The sequence below is a fragment of the Loxodonta africana genome, chromosome 3 (assembly GCF_030014295.1).
Source record: "Loxodonta africana isolate mLoxAfr1 chromosome 3, mLoxAfr1.hap2, whole genome shotgun sequence".
Classification (NCBI taxonomy): domain Eukaryota; kingdom Metazoa; phylum Chordata; class Mammalia; order Proboscidea; family Elephantidae; genus Loxodonta; species Loxodonta africana.
The window spans coordinates 169,833,664-169,849,852 of NC_087344.1; the positions used below are offsets into that span (position 1 = coordinate 169,833,664).

General features: G+C 37.6%; 1 protein-coding gene across 1 annotated transcript in view; it reads right to left on the reverse strand.

Annotated features, from left to right (window-relative positions):
• The window catches only part of NTNG1 (netrin G1), a 414,307-nt gene that overhangs the window by 158,875 nt on the left and 239,243 nt on the right, over positions 1 to 16,189 (reverse strand). Inside the window, exon 3 of the mRNA XM_003409379.4 lies at positions 15,494 to 16,134. Within this exon, the coding sequence (XP_003409427.1) occupies positions 15,494 to 16,134 (641 nt within the window). The remainder of the gene's footprint in view (positions 1 to 15,493; positions 16,135 to 16,189) is intronic.

A 16,189-nucleotide genomic window follows, 5' to 3' on the forward strand; every position in this document is an offset into this window, starting at 1 on the left:
ACTCAGAAACCTGCTCAAAATCTTCTTCCATCTCAAAGTGAAGCATAACGTTAAAAGTGGGAAAGAACCAAGAATGATGTTAAATAAGGAGTGTAGAAGAAGGACACATGGGGTATCTTAAGATTTTTGTGTTTTACTTTGTTGGGCCAAGAAGTATTGCATTTCTGCTGTTATTTAATTTTATTGTTAAAACTATTTTTTTCCTGATTATATGTTCAATAAATAAATTGGGAAAAATACCAAGAAACATAAAGAAGAAAATAAAAATACCCACAATTCCACCATTGTGAGCTAGCCATACATTGTATTCTCTCTTTCTCCTCTTCCTTATTCTCATAATTACTCTCATACTGTTAGTACACTTTTTATAAATCTTATGCCACTTATGAGCATATTTAATGAACTTATTTTAGTAAAGAAAAATGTTCCCAAAAGTCTAAGCAGACAAATCTGTGTAAACTGAGCCTGGTCACTGCCTGTTTCCATGTTTCCTCAGCTTAAACTCTTTGCAACCACATCCTGACTTGATCACTACTTAAAGGCCTCAATCTTTTTGATGATTCTTATGCATTTTTTTTTATCCTTGGTTGCTGAACCCACAAGACAAATATAATTTGAAGACAATATTGCTTTAGCGTGAGCAGAAGACTCAGTCTCTATTCATGGACTTCTCACTCAGGAAAGGATTCAAAAGTCATAATTTCTGGTCTTGAAAGCATCAATCAAATAAATAATAAAAGAAACTGAGGTGTCTAGATGGGAGTAGTATTCATATATTCCTGAATATGTATATTACTCTGCTATTCGGGGTAGATTAATTTTATTCTCTAACTTGGGATGATTGGCTGAAGTCTGAAGCTTGGCAAACTTGGCATATTGGATAAAGTAGCATAACTACAAATACTGATTTATTGAACTCCTACTATGTGCCCGGCCCATTTCTAGATACTGGTGGTAGAGGAGTAGGTAAAATGCAACAAGTTTTACCTGAGTCCAGGTTCTGGTTATGCAGCAGGATCATCCTTGGCTAATTCACTTAACCATTCAGTTTTTACATTTGAAAAAGAAGTTAGATTCAATTATTTTCACAGTTTTGTTTAGCTCTAAAAGAAATGATTCTGCAAGGCTAGGCTCTCTGACTATTTTGCACACACTGTGGCTATATAATTCCAGTTCTGGATCTATGACACTGACTCTTCCCAACCTGCCAAATCCCTGACCCCTTAGACACTCCATCCCCCATCATCACTTGGTCCCCTCCCTCTGTTCCCTATTCCCAGCAGTATTGGAGGATCTATCATTATATGTGGGTGTCACCAACATATTATAACAGCTTTGCTTCCCTGGTATTCTGGTAGGACCAAATGAGAAGCAGCCAAAGATGATTTTTGCTCCCAAGACAGCAACACAATTCCTAGACAGATGATATCCCTTAGCTGCATACAATGCTTAGTTTTCTCAGGCTCTAATTTGATATTCAAGGAGTCTTGGTGGTGCAGTGGGTTAAATGCTCAGCTGCTAACCAAAAGGTGGGTGGTTTGAACTCACCAGCTGCTCCGTGGGAGAAAGGCTTAATGATCTGCATCCTCAAAGATACAGCCTTGGAAACCCTATGGGGCAGTTCTACACTGTCCTATAGGGTCGCCATGAATTGGAATCTACTCAGCAGCAATGGGTAATTTGTTATTATCACTCCTGAGGAGCAATGGAAAGGCAAGAAACATGCATTGTACTAAAATCAGCCTGTGGCTTCAAGAATATCTTCCAAAGCACTTGGAAAAAAAAAAAAAATACTAGTTAATCTTATATTCCTTTAAATACACGATTTTAGTTTACTGCTGTAATTAGAGTTTGAGGGACTTATAGACAGGGGGAATAGAAATCCCTTAGCATCTCTATTTATCTCTAAAACAAAATCTGACATTTTGTTTTTCACATCTTTGCTGACTCTTCCATCACAATTTCTCTAGCTTAGGAAAAAAAAAAAAAAAATCTCCCAACAGTTCCAATTCAGTCCTTAATTTTCTACAATTCTTAAAGATAGACACATAGGACTCCCCAAGGTTCAAAAAATAAAGAGCAACAGTTAAAGAGAAAGAGAGAAAGACATTCCCTACCCAGGCTGGCTTTTCCTTATGATAGCCTCATTCTTTTCAAGGCCGGTGTGGCTACACTAGAGAAAGGATGAGCTGGAGTATAGAAAGGATGATGGCTACAGTTAGATCTTGCTGTGAAAAATCAATCTGTTTTTAGCACTGTAGATAGTTTAAATGCACACACAGATAGGATGTTTGCATTTATTTCCACATATCATGTGAAGAGTCCAATGATGTTGGAGCACGATGGAGCCTTGTTACTCTAAACGAGTTCTGTGACTACTAGTTCTTTGGGGGTATTCATAGTTTTTTTTTGGCTAAGTAAATTTGGGAAGCTCTGAGTTAAATAAAATGGAAATGTTTCTTTCCTGTAGAATACCTCAGGCCTTTAATATGCTAATACGTATTATGATTCTTCTAGAAAGAAATCTTGTGAACAACATTTCCCAAATGTATTTGACCATTATAGTCTTTATTTGAAGAGTAATTCTGAGAAACTCTAATCTAGTATAATACTTATTTTGTACATGGGCAGACAGACTGTGCTTACAGTGGTTGGGATTTGCTCCGAGCTCACAAACATTTTCTTTCAACTCCTATCCAATGGTCCTTTCTAAAATAAGATACACAATGATTTTGGAATTCTAGTATTTTGTCCTATGCCCTCTCAATATATTCCTAGCATTAAGTAAGCTTGTGCTTGTTACAACGCAAGAAAAAGTCAACCCAACTTAATGACAAAGTACCCAATCAAAAAATGGGCAAAGGACTTCATCAGTCATTTCACCAAACAGGCTATTCAAGTGGCCAATAGACATGTGAAAAAAATTTCAGCATCAGTAACCAAAAAAAACCAAACCTGTTGCCATCAAGTCAATTCTGACTCATAGCGACCCTATAGGGCAAAGAGGAACTTGCTCCATAGGGTTTCCAAGAAGCAGCTGGTAGATTCCAATTTTAACTGCCAATCTTTTAGTTAGCAGCCATGCTCCCAACTAGTGTGCCACCAGGGTTCCTCATCACTCATTCGAAGCCAAACCCAAACCCACTGCCGTCCAGTTGATTGCAACCCATAGCGACCCCATAGGGTTCCCAAGGCTGTAAATCTCTACTGCCCAGTCGCTGATGGTTTTAACCCACCAACCTTTTGGTGAACAGCTGACTGTTTTAACCACTGTGTCATCAGGGCTTCTTCATTCGCCTTTAGGGAGATGCAAATCAAAACCCCCCTTAGAATGGCAAAGATTAAAAAAAAAAAAATGCAGGGTGGGATGGAGGAAACAACCGCAGGTGTTGTCAAGGTTGTGGAGAAACTGAGACCCTTATCCATTGCCAGTGGGAATGTAAAATGGTACAGTGGCTATGGAAATCAATGTAGCAGTTCCTCAAAAAGTCGGACACAGAATTATCATACGACTCAGCAATCCCAGTCCTAGGTATAGACCCAGAAGTGAAGGCACGAACACAAACAGAAACCTGTACACAATGATCATTGTAGCACTTTTCACAACAGCCAAAATGTAGAAACAACCAAAATCTCCATCAACAGATGAATGGATGAACAAAATGTGGTATGTACATACAATGGAATAGTACTCAGCCGTAAAGAAAAATGAAGTCCTGATGCATGCCACAACACGGATTACCCTTAAAAACATTATGCTCAGCAAAATCAGTGAGTCACAAAAGGGTAAATACTGTGCAATCTCACTTATATGTAATAAGCAAATATATAGAAACCAAAGCAGATTATTAGTGGTTACCAGGGATGGGAAGGGCGGGGGGGCTTGGATAGGAAGTATTGAGTTTATATTAGTAGTATAACCTGGAAAAAGATAGGGATAATAGTTGCACAATATGAAGAAAAAAAAAGTCAAACCAGTAGCTATCACAATCATATAATATTCTGAACTGGGGCCTTTGGGTTAATGAGATTTGTGAGTTTCCTACACTACATATTTAAAATATTGTCTCTCATTTAATTTTTTTCAAGTGAAAATTCGGAAACATATGCCAATACATAAATAATTTTTAAATTGTTCTTTCCGCTTTTGCTGTTGATTGATTGACTTTGTTTAGGTGACAGTTTCCTACCTATGAAAAGGAGGCAGAAATGGTATCCATAAGCTTACGCGCAGTGCAGTATTCTTGTTAATCTAAAATAGGTAGTTCCAAAAGTGATTTGAAGGCAGTAGTGTTTCAGTGGTAGCCTTCTGTGTGGGAGACTTGGGTTTGATTCCCTGCCAGTGTACCTCATGCACAGCCATGTTACTATGAACAGGTTTCAGCAGAGCGTTCAGACTAAGACAGACTAGGAAGAAAGGCCTGGTTATCTACTTCCAAAAATCAGCCAATGAAAACTCTATGGATCACAAAAGTTCAATCCTCAACAGATCCTGGATGGCACAGGACCAGGCAGCATTTAATTCCATTGTGCATGGGGTAACTACGAGTCAGGGGCTGGCTGAACAGTAGCTAATAACAACAAAAGTGACTTCCCGAATTGAAATATAGAACTACGTTGCAATGGAATCAACATATCACTCCATACAATCAACAGTACTATGAGAAAATTCCTAACACTAACACATTTGTTCGTGTATTCAGAGAACGAATAGAAATGATCTCTACTGAACTATTGACCTCATAGAGCTACAAAAAACGTTTACACTAAACGTTAGCCAATGACCATGGTCTCCTAACGTGTCAGGGAAAACCTCCAATCTGAGAGACTGAAAAACAGCAGGATCTTCCAATGATGCCAATCAGTGAATTAAGACAAAAATATAGTCCCAGAGGTTAGATGGAAGAGCTGATTGTACCCTTGTTTCCCATCACATAGGCATACAGATTGTAGCTAGAATATAGCTGGAATAGTTTTCCATACAAATGCTAAAGTTAAGTGATGGAGGAAATTATTTCACTTTTTCATTATGTGCTGTTCTGCCTACATATTTTTGTATTTCTTAAAAAGGAGACGTCTTTCTTTTAATGACCCACTAGCTTAAAAATTCTACGGCACCTGGGAATTAAGGATAAAGAGACAAGCTCTAAAGTGGGTTGTTTTTGTGCACGCTAATGAAGTTCCTATTTAATTGGAGGAATTATTAGATACATTCTCTCCTTATAATGATGCAAACCTCAGAGGAAAACGAGCTGCTTATGCATATATTCTCTTTATAATTCAAGAAATCCTCAAGGATTAAAAAAAATATGCTCCAAGTAAGAATGCCACTCACTTGTCCATTTAAAGCAGTACATACCATACATCTTTATTCAAAGTGTTTCCACTGGAGTGAAGAAGCAATGCTTTAATTTTTTTTTTATTATTATTATTTTTAATCATGGTTACTAAGCATTTCATTTAAATATCATATTTGCTGGTGGAATGGTTAAATATCTATTTAGCTTGGAAAAAATGACTTGGAAGACAGGGTTATTGATGGCAAATTTATGACATTTTATTATATGAAAGAGTCAGCACACCACTTATTCACTGCAGTTCCAGAAGGAAGAAGGTGGACCGATACGTGGAAGTTGAAAGGAAAAACAGATTGCCCTCAATTTAAGGATGAGCTTTTTAAAAATATGCTAGGGTAGTTGACCCTTTCTAAGATTTTCCATGAATACTTCTGCTCGTTTGTTTTAGTGTTTGCTGATGCCCATTAATAGAAATCAGTTGTAGATATTAAAGGTTTAAGGAAAACTTATGCGAAAAAAAATTAATATTGAGAAAATTTGTTTCATTTACTTACGTTTTCTCCACCAGAATATGTGAAAAAACTACCACCATTATTCGATTTTAGCAGTACAATACCTACACATAAAACAATATGATAAATTAGACCATGAGCACCTTTTAATGCTGATAAAAAATGAGGTAAGAAGTATAGAGTTCAGATAAGCATATCTCTCTAGAGAGCAACCTGGTACAATGAATTATGGAGCCAAAAGTCAAGGAGAGGGCCACTCTGCAACATTCTAACAAGGGCAGAGCCACAAGACTTATTAACTCACTCTTGCTATTTAAAGATGGCTCCTTTAGGAATTTTCTGAGCCCTCTATATGTACTACCTTTCTTCTGAAGTGCCTCAGCCTATAGAGCTGAAAACGCTATGGAGCACAGTTCCACTTGACACACATGGGGTCGTCATGAACCCGAGTCGACTTGATGGCAACTGGTTTCATATGTACTACACTCACTTCAGGCTGGTGTGGATGCGAGGGCATGTGGAGAAACATGAGGTGTGTAGTTAGCAACCTGATTTTGTCACTTTATTATAAGTGGATGCTCAAAAACAACTCATGAGACTTCTGTGGTCCTTAGTTTCCTCATTTGCAAAATGGGATTAAATAACACCTTGTAAATAACAAATTTGTGAGAATTAAAATAAGATACCTGAAAAGAATCATTTAAACTGAGTGCTATTCAAATGTAAATGATTATTATTTAAATACATTAATGGACTATTAGAATTATTTTAACTCATTCTCTCTTTTGATTTTCTATTTCTCAAATTATTCTTTAATTTCCTTCATATGCTACCCTTAAAGGACAGTATTCCACAGGGTTCTGATCATAATCTTTTATTATTATAAGAAAATAAGAAAGAAAACCCCTGCAATATCAATGTCATCCATTCCCAAAACTTCAACCATCACATATAGGGTGACAATTTTCAAATTTAAATTCTTAGTTCAAATCTCTTTCTGGAATACCAGAGCAGTATTTTCAAATCCATAACTAGAATCTCACTGAAAATGGGATCACAAAAATAACTAACCAACTTACTAAACCAGTGCCTTGAGGGATAGCGGACCATGAACTAAGATAAGCATGATTTTAACCAACTTACTAGTTAACTAAAATCATGCTTATCTTAGTTCATGGTCCACTATCCATTCAGTTAAATAAGTCTTTCCTTCATCTCTTTCTCAAAATATGAGTGGTCACCATATCTTACTGACTTTCTAAGCAAATCTCAAACCCTAGTATTATGACACCTTTTGTGAAATGTGAACAGTTTTTCTGGGCATTCCACTTGGATGCCAGGGCTTCAAGTTAATAGTTGCTTCAAGATTATGTAATGTTCTAGTTCTGCAGGCCACATTTTTTGTTAAACACAGCCATACTGGGATAGCTCCTACTACTGTCAGTTTAGAATGTTCCTCTTCTGTACTTAATTCATATGTGAAAGCCTATGTAATTTTCATTTTCCTATGACAGGGGTACTCAGAGGCTAAGCTGTAGGAATCCTTCAATGTCTTCTGGAGATGCTGAAGGTCCACAGGAGATGATGGGAGGAAAACTCCCAGGATCTTCTCTACTCCATCCACTCCAGACTACTTTGACTTCCTTAAAATGTTGTGCTGTTTTTAAGCATAATCTGTCTGCCTGGAATATCCATTCTTTCCCAGAAACTAAAGCACGTTTCCCAAGACACCGTACAAATGTCACATCTTCATCTAAACTTTTGGTAGGCCTTCCCAGATTAAATTAGTAGCTCTTTCTCGGCTACTTGGCACTTTACACCATCACATGTTAAAAACACTTAACCAACAGTGCTCTAGTTTTTGTTTATATGTCTGTGCCCACTCTGGATATCAGCTCCTTGAGAACAGAGACTGTGCCCTGTGCCTCTCCATATGTCCACTGTCTAACCAAGGATCGGATCTAGAGTGGAGGATAAGTATTTATTGGTGACAGAAAGAAGGGATGTGTTATAAAGGCAGAATCTGTTAAGTAGTAGTAAAGCCCAGCCTCAATAATTAGGACTACTGGAAAAGAATGGACAAATGCCAGGCCCAATGCTTTCAAATGCACCTTGGATGACATCTTTCACGTGAAAGGTGAAGAGTAAATTATTTTGGTAGATTTACCCAAATTGTGCTAGGAGAAAGATTTAGAGAACTTGCAAGATGATTAATGTTGTGAATTGAATTGTGTCCTAAAATATGTTGAAGGCCGAATCCCATACCTGTGAATGTGACCTTGTTAAAAAACAGGATTTTTCTTTTGTTACCTGTGAAGTTGAAGGTCAGACCAAAGTAGAATGGGTTCTAATCCCTTCTAAATGGTGGTTTATAAAAGGGGAGAACAGACCCAGGAACCGAGTTGCACACAGGAGGAGGACAGCATATGAGGATCCATCCATAAACTAAGAAACATCAAGAAACGCTTACAGCTACCAGAAACTACAGAAGGATATTTTCCTAGAGTGGACAGAGAGAGCCTAGCCCTGATGATGCCATGAATTTGAACTTCTAGCCTCTATAACGGTAATTAAAATAGATTTCTGTTCTTTAAAGCCACCCACTTTTTGGTATTTTATTATGGAAACCATAGGAAACTAAGACAACTGATAGTCCTTTCATAATTAGTTTATCATTTCTGTGTTACATGGTTTTCCAAATTATTTGAGAAAATTTGGAAAATGCCCCTTTGCTTTTAAACTTTTACACTCCCCCCCAATATTCTTGCTTACCTGATATCACATATTTTTGCACAGACCTTTTCAAAGCATTGCTTCAAGAAAGTGAATTTAAGCCTAATTATCTTGCCCTGTTGTTCTTAGGTGGCATTGAGTTGGTTCCAACTATAGCGACCTATGTACAATAGAACAAAATACTGCCTGGTCCTGTGTCATCCTCAAAATCCTTGCTATGTTTGAGCCCATTGTTGTAGCCACTGTGTAAATTTATCTCATTGAGGGACCTCCTCTTTTTTGCTGACCCTCTAATTTACCAAGCATGATGTCCTTCTCCAGGGACTGGTCCCTCCTGATAACACGTCCAAAGTATATTAGACAAAGTCTTGCCATCCTCGCTTCTAAGAATCATTCTGACTGAACTTCTTCCAAGTCAGATTTGTTCGTTCTCACAGTGCATGGTATATTCAATATACTTCTCCAACACCATAATTCAAAGGCATCAGTTCTTCTTTGGTCTGTGTTCATTGTCCAGATTTCACATGCATATGAGGCAACTGAAAATACCATGATTTGGGTCAGGTCACCTTAGTCCTCGAAGTGACATCTTTGCTTTTTAACACTTTAAAGAGGTGTTTTGCAGTACATTTGCCCCCATGCAATGCATCATTTGATTTCTTGACTGCTGCTTCCATGGACATTGATTGTGTATTCAAGCAAATTAAAATCCTTGACAACTTCAATCTTTTCTCTGTTTATCGTGACGCTGCTTATTGGACCAGTTGTGAGAATTTTTGTTTTCTTTATGTTGAGGTGTAATCCATACTGAAGGCTGTAGTTTTTGATCTGCATCAGTAAGCGCTTCAAGCCATCTTTGCTTTCAGCAAGCAAGACTGCGTCATCTGCATATCCCAAGTTGTTCATGAGTCTTCTTCTAATCTTGATGCTGCATTCTATTTCATTCATTCCAGCTTCTTGGATTATTTGCTCAGCATACAGATTGAATAAGTATAGTGAAAGGATACAACCCTGATGCACAGCTTTCCTGATTTTAAACCATGCAGTAGCCCCTTGTTCTGTTTGAAGGACTGCCTCTTGTTCTCTGTACAGTTTCTTCATGAGCCCAATTAAGTGTTATAGAATTCCCATTCTTCTCAATGTTATTCATAATTTTTTATGATCTACATAGTCGAATGCCTTACCATAGTCAGTAAAACACAGGTAACCATCTTTCTGGTATTCTCTGCTTTTAGCCAAGATCCATCTGATATCTGCAGTGGTATCACTCATTCTACATATTTTTCTCAATTTGGCTTTTGAATTTCTGGCAGTTCCCTGTGGATGTACTGCTGCAACTGTTTTTGAATGATCTTCAGCAAAATTTTACATGAAGGTGATATTGATGATATCGTTCAATAATTTCCACATTTTGTTGGATCAGCTTTCTTTGGAATGGGCACAAATACGAATCTCTTCTAGTCTGTTGGCCAGGTAGCTGTCTTCCAAATTTCTTGTCAGAGACGTGTGAGCACTTTGTTTGTTGAAACATCTCAATTGGTATTTTGTAAATTGCTGGGGCCTTGTTTTTTGCCAATGCCTTCAGTGTAGCTCGGACTTCTCTTCAATATCGTAGGTTCTTGATCATATGCTACTTCCTGAAATGGCTGAATGTTGACCAATTCTTTTTGGTACAGTGACTCTGTGTATTCCTTCCATCTTCTTTTGATGCTTCCTGTGTCGTTAAATATTTTGCCCATAAAATCTTTCGCTACTGCAACTTGAGGCTTGAATTTTTTCTTCAGTTCTTTCAACTTGAGTAATGCTAAGCATGTTCTTCCTTTATAGTTTTTTAATTCCAGGTCTTTGCACATTTCATCATAATACTTTGCTTTGTCCTCTTGAGCTGCCTTTTGAAATTTTCTGTTCAGCTCTTTTCCTTCATCATTTCTTCCATATGCTTTAGCTACTCTATGTTCAAAAGCAAATTTCAGAGTCTCTTCTGACATTCAATTTGGTCTTTTCTTTCTTTCCTGTCTTTTTCATGAGCTGTTGCTTTCTTTGTGTATGATGTCTTTAATGTCATTCCACAACTTGTCTGGTCTTCTGTCATTTGTGTTTAGTGTGTCAAATCTGTTCTTGAGATGGTCGCTAAATTCAAGTGGGATATACTCTAGGTTGTAATCTGGCTCTCATGGGCTTATTTTAATTTTATTCAGCTTCAACTTGAACTTGAATATGTACAACTGATGGTCTGTTCCACAGTTGGCCCCTGGCCTTGTTCTGAGGATATTGAGCTTCTCCATCATCTCTTTCCACAGATATAGTTGATTTGATTCCTGTGTATGCTATCTGGAGAGGTCCACGTGTAAGGCTGTCATTTATGTTGTTGAAAAAAGGTATTTCCCATGAATATATCGTTGGTCTTGCAAAATTCTATCATGCAATCTCCAGCGTCATTCCTGTCACTATGGCCATATTTTCCAACTACTGATCTTTCCTCTTTGTTTCCAACTTTCACATTCTAATCACCAGTAATTATCAATGCATGTTGATTGAATGTTTGGTCAATTTCAGATTGTAGAAGTTAATAAAGATCTTCAAATTCTTCATCTTTGGCATAAGTGGTTGGTATGTAAATTTGAATAATAGTTCTATTAACTGGTCTTCCTTGTAGGCATATGGATATTAGCCTATCATTGACAGGATTGTACTTCAGGACAGATCTTGAAATGTCCTTTTTGACAATGAATGTGATGCCATTCCTCTTCCATTTGTCATTCCTGGCATAGTAGACTATATGATTGTCCGATTCAAATCAGGCAGTACCAGTCAGTGCATTTCAGCTAACGCCTAGGATATCAATCTTCAAGCATTTCATTTCATTTTTGACACCTTCCAATTTTCCCAGATTCATACTTTGTACATTCTACATTTCAATTACTAATGCATGTTTGCAGCTATTTCTTCTCATTTTGAGTTATGGCACATAAGGAAATGAAGGTCCCGAATGCTTTACTCCATCCACATCCTAAAGGCTGACTCTACTTTGAGGAGGCAGCTGTTCCCCAGTTGTATTCTGAGTGCCTTCCAACCTGAGGGGCTCATATTCAGGCACTGTATCAGATAAGGTTTTCATTGGCCAGTTTTTTCAGAGGTAAATTGCCAGGTCCTTCTTCCAGGTCTTCCTTATTCTGGAAGCTCCACTGTAAACCTGCCTACCATGGGTGACACTGCTGGTATTTGAAACACTGGTAGCATAGCTTTCAGCATCACAGCAACTTGGAAGGCACCATAATATGACAAACTGACAAATGAGTTATTTTGACCTAATTATAGCAAATACCAAGTGGCAACTTTCAAACAGTGATGGTTTATAAACATAAATTTGATTCTTCCTGCGAATGCAAATGTTAGGTCACTTCTCAGTTCTGACACCCAATAGAGTGACTTCTATAGTATTGCTTTTTGGTTCTTCTTCTACAGGCAAACAATGGAGGCATAAGAGGCAGAGTTAACTCTGTAAATAGTAACCGAGAGCCAACTACCTGTAAGGAGCTCGGATAGACACTGAGAAAAAATATTGATAATTACACTTATAAATATTGTGTATAAAGACAAGTTATGGAGATGTGGATTAGAGTTTTCTAGGCCACTAAGAAAAGTTCTCACAATTCTGTCTTAAAGTTCTTGTTAAAAAACAATTTCTATTATCTCATGTCTGAAACCAGTGGTGTGAAACAAAGCCACTAGCATGTCTTACAATGAAATGAACACATTACAAAACGATCATTTGTCTTTCAGATTTAACAATTATTACAATAAATTACATTGCTTCCTTGAAATTGCTCACTTCAAAGAAACAATAAGTAATGTTAAGTTTACATTCTATTAAATCTATGAATCTGACAAATATGTCCAGTTTTTCAATTAGTTTAATTATGGAAAATTTAGAATAAAACAAAATACTTAGAAATATAAATTTCCAATTATATAACTAACAAAACATTTTTTGACATTATCTCTACGTGGCAGCCTTTGAATTAACCCCTGTCTGTATAAAAAGAGGTTTAGAACAAACATCTACTCTTCAATTCTCCTCTTACCCCTCATCTGGGTAGATTTTATTTATGCATTAGTTGACCTTTTTGGCCATTACAACCATCTTGCTTCAGCAGTTAATTAACACAAGTACCATAATTTAATACAGTTAATGCTACTTGATGCTCTTTAATGTATCTTCCATTAGTGATATTATTGTAGTATTACCCTGTAAATTAAAACGAGATCAAGACGAAGAGATCCGCTCTTTAATTAAGGTACTGGCACACTGCACTCGTCTATTATTCACTAGAGAAAATCACCCTGATTTACTGAAGCAGGACATCCATAAGTCAGAATTAGTTCATGAAGATTACTAGGTTTACTGAACGACGTAAGTACTATGGAGTCACTGAGATTGCCAACAGCCGAGCTTCCTCTTTTTCTGCCATTACATTAATAAATACACAATGAGAGAAAGTAAGTTGAAGCAAAATAAGTACACGTCAAAAGAGGACTAATATTTTATGATAAGATTATAGTTGTCACCGAAAAAAGAGGTATCAAAAGTGTCACATGCCCAAAAGAACACAAATGCTACATTAGTTTATTGACAAGCAAAACACCATTATTATGGCAAACGAGACTTTGAAACATAAAGGCTATGTATACACGTGCGTGCACGCATGCACACACACACACAAAACCAGTGAATTTGAATTTAAGTAAAGACTCTCCAACTATTTTTGTTTCATACCTTAATACTTCAAAGTAAAAAAAAAAAAACAAAAAATCCTGTATTCTCAGTCATTATTCCATGGATATTTATCTCCCATCTCCATTCCTCTTTCCCAGAATAACTCATGTCAATTTCCACATTATGGTGGGGCAGGTGAGTGACAAGTAGAAAAACATCATTATCATTATCAGATGAAGACATGTAAAGGCATGTAGAAAAGTTGCAATCATTTTCCAGTGGGATATTGGGGGGGGGGGTGCCAGGAAACAAATAGCACAGTTTATAGTTATGATATTCTTGAAATGGAACGTTTAGAACTTTCTTTTTTCAGAGAGCATAAATTAGTATTCAATCCTACTATAGGTTATTTTCTATGTAAAAAAAAAAAAAAACCTTAGACTGTTATCAATTGTAAAATTACTAATGGTAAAATCATTATATCTATGTTAAAAGGCCCTTGAACCAGGCATCAACTCAACGTTTCCTTTTAGTAGCTCCATCATGAGCAGATCTGCTCTGTATAACTTAAAAGCTGGAGACAGGTCCCAGCCGTCAGGCCTTGCTCCTTTAATCCCTTCTCTATGACTAAAAATACCCGGACCATCTGGTGCTTAGTGCAGTACTTGCCAGCATCAGTTTTGCCCTGAGGAATTTGGACAGAGTTTGGAGGTGACAGAAAGGGACTTTATGGAAGGGGCTCACCTCCATTGGACGTTTCTCCCTTGCCCAGCTGCTTCCTCAACAGCTTACAGTTGACTGGTGAACAAGAAAAGACAGTGGAGGTGAGTCCAGACAAGGGAGGAGGGCTCCTCCAAACCCCTCAGAACCACTGAAATGCGGCTGGAAGTCACTACTATGCTGAGGGACAAAAGAAAAGCAGTCCACATGATGAGATTCTATATTTCTAACATCATCCTTAAGAACAGGGACCTCTTCTTTTATCATAGAGATACAATAGCACCATTATCAAAGATAGGTTGGGACAACATCTAAAAGGCCAGGAAGTCTCAACTCCTTTCCAGTTTCTAAGAACTGGTATGCCCAAAGGGATGCTAAAAGCCACTAAATTGAACAAATCCTGCCTTATCAGCTTAAAACTTATAAATACTTAATTAACCTACATGATTTATACATCATTTATATTCTTATCTTCATATATCTTGATTTAAAGCTATCTTTGCAGTTTTAGAGTGATTACTGATTTTCTTCCCTTTTCCCCATACTGCTGCATACTCTTACCTTCAGTTTTCCCTACTCATTATCTCAGGCTTCGACTTCCATCGTTTCATTATTCTGATACACCACATAGGAAAATCTGGTTGTTGGCCTCTATGTAGGTGGTCTGGGTTCTCATCATCCAAGTTTTTCATTAAACCTCTTGAAAATTCTTAGGAACTTGTTCAATCGTGTCTCTGGTATGTTACCAAAACCAAAGACATCCCTGACTGTGACCATTGATGTGCTTAAACTTTAGTTTCTGGTCCATCTCTAATTTACCTACATGATGAAGGGGGCTCGACTCACTCAGGTGCAGATTTTAAAGGGTAGTATATATATTTTAAGATAATAACATCAAAAACTTGAAAAGTAGATTTTGCCCCTCTTCAACAAATGCATTATGTTTCCTAGATGTTTTTGGTTCTTCATTAATAAATTTGAAGAAATAAAGCTTTCATTTCTGGAATGTTTTGTGCAATATCACCAAGCATAAGCATTGTGAAACCCTCTCTTAGGAATATAATAGACTCATGAGTGCGGTTGAGGAAACAAAGAAAATTGCTGGTTTCCAAATGGTTCCTTGCATTTAAAAACAATGATAAGATATATTTCTTGCTTTTCACTCACTTATAGAGCAAACAGTCTGCTCCCCTTGGCTTCTGCCTTAAGAACTTAAACCACCTCCTGACCCAAGAAGTTGCTTTGCCTCGAATAAAATGCTTACTATTGGTTTTTATTATCATACGCCTTCGCCTAAATACTAAGGAATCCTGCCTATTTTGCCACAGCAAGTCTGGGATTACAAATTACTTCTGAGTAAGAAGGGTCTCAAATGCCTTCAGCGTACCTCTAGGCTGCTGTTCCTCAGAAAACATTTCAGTAGAAATTGACACCTGTCACTCTCAGGCGTGGGACCAACACACTGACATTTCGCTTGGACACACCTGTTCCCTTTCAAGTCAGAGTTCTCTTACCTTCCTTGTACCTTTATGTCTGAGATGGCATAAAAGTAGCGTGCCAAGTGTTGCTCATCTACAAATATTTCCCCGATGGCTGGTCTCAAAAGCCTTATCCTCAGGTCTGTGACTGTAAAGAAATCTCTGAGTTTCTTGGTTGTATCCAGCTGTCCGTAAAGGGAAGCCATATTGCGTAGCCGAGGTCCCGCAAAAAACGCGAATCTGTCTTTGATTTCAAAGTTGATGATTTTGCTATTTGTCATATACCCCGTGGAGTACTCTTCTGTGCAAATGATTTCTAAGACTGTATGCTGTGATAAATCCTTCACAGATTTAGGATCCATGTGAAAAGCATCTAAGCAGTCTGTAGCGTAATACTGATAGGGCTGCCATGTTCGTCCATAATCGAGAGATTTCTCCAGGATCATTTGGTCTGGACGTCCAGATTCAAAGGTAATAATTATATTGTCTGTGAGCTCAATGGTTTTGCTCCAAGACAGCGTGATGTTAACCTGGAGAGGCTTGGGATACTCCTTCCAAGTAGCAGACTGCCAGAATGTGGAGGGATGTCTTCCTTCAAAATCAAACATCAGCTCAGGGGGGTGTGCCAGCTCAGGGGTGCTTGCATCACACTCATTATTGCACATGTAGGGGTTGCCCTATGGAAGAAGAACAAAAGAGGGTGCATCAAAACACTGGTTTGACACAAGTCTT